This window comes from Larimichthys crocea, chromosome XI (genome assembly GCF_000972845.2).
Source record: "Larimichthys crocea isolate SSNF chromosome XI, L_crocea_2.0, whole genome shotgun sequence".
Classification (NCBI taxonomy): Eukaryota; Metazoa; Chordata; class Actinopteri; family Sciaenidae; genus Larimichthys; species Larimichthys crocea.
Window position 1 is genome coordinate 4,382,783 of NC_040021.1, and position 8,354 is coordinate 4,391,136.

General features: G+C 42.5%; 1 protein-coding gene across 1 annotated transcript; it reads left to right on the plus strand.

The window, feature by feature from the left end:
* The first annotated feature begins 389 nt into the window (after positions 1 to 389).
* Positions 390 to 7,774, plus strand: nfkbie (nuclear factor of kappa light polypeptide gene enhancer in B-cells inhibitor, epsilon). The gene is made up of 6 exons (XM_010738427.3): positions 390 to 1,132; positions 4,613 to 4,715; positions 5,685 to 5,895; positions 6,004 to 6,095; positions 6,744 to 6,992; positions 7,502 to 7,774. Exons 1-6 carry the CDS (start codon positions 813 to 815, stop codon positions 7,568 to 7,570), a joined length of 1,044 nt encoding a protein of 347 aa, XP_010736729.1. The 5' UTR covers positions 390 to 812; the 3' UTR covers positions 7,571 to 7,774.
* Positions 7,775 to 8,354: the final 580 nt, after the last annotated feature.

The window sequence follows — 8,354 nt, forward strand, 5'->3', positions numbered from 1 at the left end:
CAACAACAACAGCAGGTACAAATAGTGGATACAAATAAAAATGAAACTGGTAAAAGTTACATTCATAGATACAAGCATGTGGACATATAAAGAACAATACTGCAAGACAGATTATTATTATCCCCAGTAAAGATACATTATGACTATTATTAGTAGTAGTAAAAAAAGCTAAAAACAACAACAACATGTGAATACTCTGAGAATAAACTGGACTATATTTAGGCTTGTTTTTGAGTTAGGCACCGCAGACTTTTATTATTATAGCTCACGTCTTATTTTGAAAAAAAAAAAAAAAAAAACCTCTCTCTTCCGCCCTGGCCTCGCGCTTCCAGTGGAAGTGTTGTGTTCGTTCACGCGCACTCGGGGATTCCCCCGCGTGACAAAAACAGCCTGTGCTTTCACATGTCAGCGCTTCCCCTTCTCGCCTTTCATTGCTCACTGCTCTCTGCCCGGAGCTCACGCACTTACCGGATATGTAGACGACAAGGCAGCTCCTCTTTCTTTCTTTTTTGTTTGTTTGTTTGTTTGTTTGTTTGTTCATAACCTGTGATGAGTTATAGATTAAAAAACTAAAAAAAAAACAAAAAGGTGTGAGGTGATGTATCGTCGGTTGGTGGCATGAAACGCAGCGGCTCGTTCCTCTGGTTTCACAAAGGTGCGGTGCTTTCCTCAGGTGTCGGTATCCTCCGGTCACAGCACCGAGCACCGAGCGGCGACAACACGCGCTAGAAGCCCGTAAATCCTCAGGGGAAGGCGGCAGGAAGCCACCAGCAGCACCACCACCACCTCCAGCAGCAACAGCAGCACCGACCATGGCGAGCGACGACTGTAGGAAAGATGACTTGCAGGAGGAGAACCGCACAGACTCGGGCATCGAGTCGTTCCGCTCCATATGTAAGTCAGAGGAGCCCCGGGAACCGAGCGCGGACTTCAGCGGGCCGAGGGACAAGTTTACCGCCGGGGAGGAGCGCCTGGACTCAGCCTACGGCTCCTCGTCTATCACGGTGGACAGTCTGATAGACATAGTGGAGGACTGCACTCTTTCCAGTGTCCAGGAGGACCAAGCAGAGATCTCTGAACTGTCTGAACAGGACGAGAACTTGCTCACAACTATTACTGAAGATGGAGACACGTATGTTTTTATTTATTTTAGTTTTATTTCTCAGTTGTTTCTTGTGTCTTTTCTGAGCTTTGGCCTTGTTGCAACATGGTGCCTTGAATTTAAGTTTTTATGCAAACTACTGTTATATAAGTTAAAGACAAAGTGCTCAAAGTCACCTTCAGGTGTTATTCAAGCTTACAGGGATGAAAAGCAGCAGAAATCTTGACTTATAATAACTCGTTCGACTAACTTTTCTGGCGGTGCAGCTTTTAATTCCACTGGAAATGATGTTTAATGTCAGTGTGGAGATAGTAGTCGTTCCCATGGTTGTCTTTTGAAGGGGATTTCATAGCAGCGTGTGATACTGCAGACTTTTTTTTTTTTTTTTTAATGAACTTTGTCCTTGTCATGAATGTGGACGACTTCTCTCTCAGGCAGAAAACAGAAGTGAAACAGATAGGCCTGGACTTCCCCATGAAGCACACAGACAAAGCACATGCTGTGAGGCCACGGCACCACCACCACCACCACCACCAACAGCAGCAGCAGCAGCAATGTGGAAGGCTTTTTTAATCCAAGAAACTTGTTGATCAGGATGGGACAGTGTGTGTTTTTTATTTGGTGGATCACACAGTTCACTAGCTGCCCCCTCCTTTTTCTAGAAATGTCAGTTACCTGCCACAGTAGCTGTTCAATTCTCAGTTTGACTCAATGAAACTGCTGCTTTTTTTCACACAAACAGCCTTTATTTATATATATATAGATATAGATATAGATATATATATATGAGCCCATGTCGACCTTGTGTGACATCTCTCTGTGGGTGCCATGTCATCATGTGTTTTGACGTGAAAGCTTTACTACTGACAGCTGCAAGGCTTACAAGTAGTGTAAACCCCAAGGCGGCTGGCGTACAGCAGTCGCAGCATTGTTGGCGAATGTTGTTGTGTCTCTGACCTCTTTTCATTTCCGCTTGCCTGATTGTCGAGGCCCGCACGGTTTCATTATCACAGCCCCGACTTTAGATACCTGGGATGGAAAAAAAAAAAAACACCTGAAACGCGCTGCGCTTACTTAAACTGAGAGAAGAATCATGCAAACATTATTTTCTTTTTCCCCTCCGTGGGATTTTTTTTTTTTTTCTTATTCATTCAAGTCTTACTCAAACAAGGAAGTTCCTCTCACACCGAGATGCTCGCTCACAGGGTTAACTAACATTCGGCGATACTTTCCCATGAGACACATTATCGGTACACTCGAAGCATTGTTGTGATAGTTTATTGGCGGATTTATTTCCATTAATCACATTTTAATCTGAAAACTTGTTTGGCTTTTCCTTTTGGTATGTGCTCGCTTGCACGTTATATTTATGGCTGCGACTATGAATCATTTTCTGGATTAACTGATTTACTGGTTGGTCTTTTTTAAAAACATCCAAAAATATTAAATCATCACCGTTTTCCCAGAGCCTAAAATGACATTGAATTGCTTGTTTTTGTCCAAATCTCAAAGATATTTTTGTTTACTTTGATTCAAGATGAGGAAAAAGCAGCAAATTCTTTAATTCTTAAGAAGCTGGAACCTTCTAATGTTTGAAAAACGGGGTCACGTAACAGCATTTCCATCTTTCTTGGTTACCCCTTGTTTGTCTGAGGTCGTACCCTAGAGCTCTAGCACCATAGATGGCGACAATAACAACAGTTCTGGTTCTGCTCCTGCCTTCTTCGGGGCTACTGAGTCCGCCGTCCGTCGGCTGGAAACACCTCTTGTTTCCCCGCCATGCCCCCGGTTCTCCGGTTCCTCATCCGGGACGCTATAGTGACTCACTATCGCCTCTCGAGGCACAAGTGGAATTACACCCGAGCTTGTTTTAATAGATATTTCTGCAGCGCGGTACGTACAGATGTTTGACATCACAGCTCCTTCAACGTTCTGTCGATTTAGCCGTCGATTAAACAATTAACGGACGAGTTGTTTTAATAATGCACTGCATGGATGTGTGTTATTAAAGAAGAGCGGTTTCTCTTTTTGTTTGAGAAAGTCAGAGCGATGTTGCAACGCTTCCAGGTGAAATCATTTTTATGATGATTGTGCCTTCATCATACTGTTACTCACCCTCATCCAAAACTACCAAAACTGTTTGATCCATGTGAATGACCGAACAGCGAGTCACTTTGTTCTGCTTTTACCAGAGAAATCCAGGATCTTTCCCATCATTGTGCATTGCATAACGAAATTTAAATCAAATCAAATCAGGTTTTATTTGTACAGCCCCAAAGTCACAAAGTACATTTGCCTCAGAGGGCTTTACAATCTGTACAGGGAGTGACACCTTCTGTCCTTAGACCCTCGGTTCGAGTGCCCACAAAAAATCCTTTAACAGGGAAAAAGGTGGCCATCTTCAGTGGCAAAAACACAGTATGAAACATAAATAAAAGGATCTTCAGTGGCAAAAACACAGTATGAAACATAAATAAAAGGGATAAAAACATTGCAAACAGTGCCTAGATCCTCATACATACAGTATATACAGAGCACCAGTCCATGAATGATTTCCTGCGGTCACTCAGGGCAGTCATGGCCTCGGCATAGAAGCTGGTGGAAAGTGAAACAATACAGATGAAGTAATATGTCATCCATTGAGTGTTAAATCAGACCGTACACTATGATTCATTTATCACCTCTCATTGGATAATGATTAAATCAGTTGTATAAAACAAACAACACTCTCACTACTGCTGGAGTAGCGTTATTTATGCACATACAGAACGAGCGGGTCTGATAGTTAACCTGATATTTGTCATTGACTGGCCCGAAGCAGACGGATGAGTGAACTGTCTGTGCATCGAGGCTCTGTGGGAAACGTTTTGATCCCACACTGTCTGTCTCAGCGTAGTGAAGTGACATTTTAATTCACTGCTGATCTTTAAGAGGGTGATGTGACTGCGCTTGACGGTTTCGGTGCTTGATTTTGTAGCCCGATAGGGAGAGAAATTCGAAGCCGCTCCTCCGAAGCTGAACTTTTCTACGATGGGGACCCTCTTTGTGTTTGTTCACAGTTTGTCTAAATTAAGCACTAATGCTCGCTTCCATTTCCTGCTTCTTTTTTTTTTTTTTTTCTGCACACATCTTTGTTTGCTACAACTTCCCTTCGTGTTTTGAGGTCGGTGTGTTTTGGTTTTGTTTTGGTTTTTTTTTTACATTCGCTTCAACCCTACATACAAGGATGCACCCACCGATAGGCGGTTTTAAGAAGCCCCTTTGCTTGAACTATCTTTTTTTTTTATATATATATATTGCTCAATACCCCAACGGCTAAATGTTGTCACTCAGCCCACATTTCGTTTTAGTCTCTCGAGATGAATACCGAGGAAAATTATGAAGCAACATTTTCTCTTGCTGCGTTTTTTTGGGTGTCGATTGCTCAACGTGAGAGAAAGTGTTTTTGAAAATGGTTCTTTATTTATTTTTGCAAGCATTAAAGATGTTTATTTTCCTTTTGCACTGTAGCATCCTGCACTTAGCGATCATCCATGAAGACGAATTCATCGCCAAACAGTTGATACAGATATTCCCAAAAGAAGTCCTGGACATCCAAAACAATTTATACCAGGTGAGTGACTGCACAGCAGCTTCTGCTGGAATTTTTTAAATCCTTATTGACTTCCTCTTAATCAGTATCTTAATTGTGGAAACGGTAGCATTATTTATAACTGTACTTCCAGAGAACTGTTGTTCCTCTTTATTTGCAGTCCGTCCTCTCGCAGGGACGTCACTGTGGGTGGTTCCAGTGTTAGCTCATAAGGGACTTTGAATGGAAACTCCCCTCCTCTACCTCCTGTAGAAATAGAACCACAGGGAGCTGTGGAGTGCATCCTTGTGTGGATGTGGGTGGAGGAATTGTTCCAGTCCTTCAGCATGTCAGAAAGAGAGTTTTTTGTTTAGCGCAGAAACCAAAGTGAGCACGGAGCAAACTGACAGAACTGTCAAAGGGAAACATCTGAAGTTAGGACTCAGCACTTCATGCAATGACTCAGTTAGACTCAAGTCCATTTTGGTTTCTTTATTTCCTCTCTGCAGTCATTCTAAGACCTCACATTTGGAGACATTACCATGTAGGGGTTTTTAAAAAGAGAACCCACCCTCTGACATTTTGCATTTTTTTTTAAAAAAAGCCGATGATGAGGCATTTTCGTGCCCTTTTTTTTTGCGGTTTCATTCTGCGTTGCACAGATTGCAATTCAGTCCGACGGCAGCTTCTAGTGTTAAATGAAAAAGAAAAGGATAAAGCCATCACTGATAAGTATCAAATGCTACACCCACAGTAGCCTCAGTGGATGAGAATTCAGCGCAACCACAAGACTTGTTTGTTTTGGGTTGAAAGTGTGACTCTCACTTTCTCATCTGGAATCTCTGTTGGTCTCTTTGTTCATACGTAACCGACAGCTGAATGCTGCAGGTACGGACCTGTTCTCTGGGGGGGTTGTTTGAGGGGATATGCACTCGAAAAACTGAAGTAGAAATAAATCAGACGAGTTAAAGAATCTAGAATAAACGTCCTCGTCCTTTGCCGATCCTTTAGAGCCCTTTGCACCTGGCCACTTACCTGAACCTGACAGACGTGGTGAAGAGCCTGGTGGAGAAAGGGGCTAGCCTGGGGCTGCAGGACCAGGATGGTAACACGGCGCTCCATGTGGCCTGCCAGCATGGGCAGACAGTGTGCGCAACTGAGATGACCAGAGAAGTTTCTCCCAGCAAGCTGGCACCGGTTCTTGAGACCCAGAACTGGAGAGGTGAGGGAGGCAGGGGGGGCGAATAAACTGCTGCAGGACCTCATCAGTGCATTGTTATATTAGGGGTATTTTTATGATCCACGTTTCAAACAAGATGTGTACTTGCAGGTCTTGCCTGTCTTCACTTGGCTGCACTGAACAGGCAACATCAGATCATGAATCTCCTCCTGACGAAAAAGGGAGCAGACCCGAATATCCAGGTTAGTCTGCGAAACGACTCGAGCATCATATCGATCATTGTGGTTTTTAATCAGTTTGTTCTCGTCTAGTTTGGCGTGACGTTATCTATTTTGGAAGAAGGAGAAGATGAGAAAACGTTAGTTTGTCTGTATATGTTATAATAATAACATTTAATTAGTTGCAGTATCCCTCATTTGATCCAGTAATGCTCCAGTATTTATAATCTTGTTACTTTCAGACTCTGTTTACTGCGCCTGGCCTTATGTTGTGTTCCTGTCTATAAATCTGCTGCACCTGTGCTTATGCTGATAGTGATATGAGCTGAGCTCAGGGCTTCCTGCAGGAGACATAATTAGATTTGAGATATGATTAGGCCAGGCTGGTCAGCCACTCTTAACTTTCTATTGATGGACGGGAACATGGCAGTCAGTCCAGAAACTACCCCAGACATTCCTCTCGGTTTAAATCACCGGACAAACATATCCCTCTGCCTCACATGTGGCTTATTCTTATTTTTCTTATTATTATCATGTGACCCGCTGCGTCCTTTTTCTTCCACGCTTGCAGGAAATTAAAAGAAACACTTAATTAAATTAAATGCGCATACTTTATTGTCCCATCTGTGCACCACTGGAATTTCTCTTTTCCCTCTATGAACCCCCCGGCAGGAAGGAACCAGCGGCAAAACAGCTCTTCACCTCGCCGTCGAGCTGCGCGACATCTCGTCGGTGAAGCTGCTGCTCGGCAGGGGAGCCAACGTCGACGCCGCCATGTTCAACGGCTGCACGCCCCTGCACCTGGCGGTCGGGAGACAGGACGCCACCATCGCCACCCTCCTCTGCCAGTCTGGCGCCGACACAATGCTGCGAAACATGGAGGACGAGACGGCACTGGATCTAGCTGACGGCAATGATGATGTAAGTTTGACAGGATGGACCACTGTGCATCTTTTATAGTTTGTTCCTATGTGCAGTAGAGCTCAGCTGTACTGTAAAAACCCATCAGGTTGCATCTGTATTAATCCACAGGTGAAAATAGTCCCCAACAAATGCAGCATTTACTCCTGTTTGAGTAACATTTGCTAAAAAACTACAGTGCCCAGCAGTTTGAGGAAAACTTTTTTGACCTGTAACAATATATTTGTCACTCATTTTAAAGGTTTATGGATTTAATAGAATTAGACTGAGTGCCACAGACAGGATAGAGAAGTTTTAAAGATGGTTTGTTGGTCGTTTTGGTCTTTTTTCACGGGATTCGTTGACAAGAAAAGAAAAACAAGAAAAATACCAGCGTTATTGCCTCATTTGACACTTTTCATAACAAGCTACAGGGCCGATCGGCATGACTTCCATACACGCAAACACACTGGGTGTGGGATATTTTGCTTTCAGTAAAAATGTGACCTTTTTGTACCCTTGTCTTTCAGATTCTGGCTCTATTTCCCTTTGATGACATCCAGATCTCCGGGAGGTCGGTGGTCGGTATGAAGTTTTGAGCTGAATCATAGGTCGGATTAGTCGGCTGCAAACTTAGATTTTTTTTAAAAAAGAAAAAAAAAAAGCTGTATTTGATCTGATGTTTTTTTGATCTGTATTCTTCATTATCTAGACAAATATGCTCACCGTATAAATCATACTTCCCTCTGACATAGAGCGTGATTCTGCTTAACTGAACACTGATAAAACAACAAAAAAAAAAACCTTGTTTCTGAGTCACCGGCTCGATGACTTTGCTTCTTTTACGCACGGGGGTGCAACGAAAGCCACCTCGATGTGAGTGCCAAAACTTGCTATCAACATGTTCAACACCCATAAAGAAACTCTACCTCTTCATCACCTTTAACCTAGTTTGAATGGCTAGAAATGGAACATGCTTTATTTCGTAATTTCTCAAACTTTTTCATCAGCGCTTCGATTGATCCTGTCGTGTGTTTATATGCATTGTTTCGGATTAATGCTCCATTTACTTCGTTTAAAAAATTAACCGTGTGCCCAAAAGAGATCTGCAACCCTAAAAACTAATCACATCCGTGCTATTTGTTGTTAAAAGAAAAAAAAAACTGGTAGTCCACATAGAAATGTAATATATATATAAATATCTTATAACTAAAAATGCAGCTTCATCTTTTTTTTTTTTTTTTTTTTAGGTCGCTAAAGTGTGTGATGTGAAACAGTTTTCTCTATTTATCACGTCTTATCTTTGCTCTGCAGTAAACTGTTAATGTTCTTTGGTGTGTTATTACACTGCTCTGTCTAGTTGAGATTAAGCAGTTCATTAAT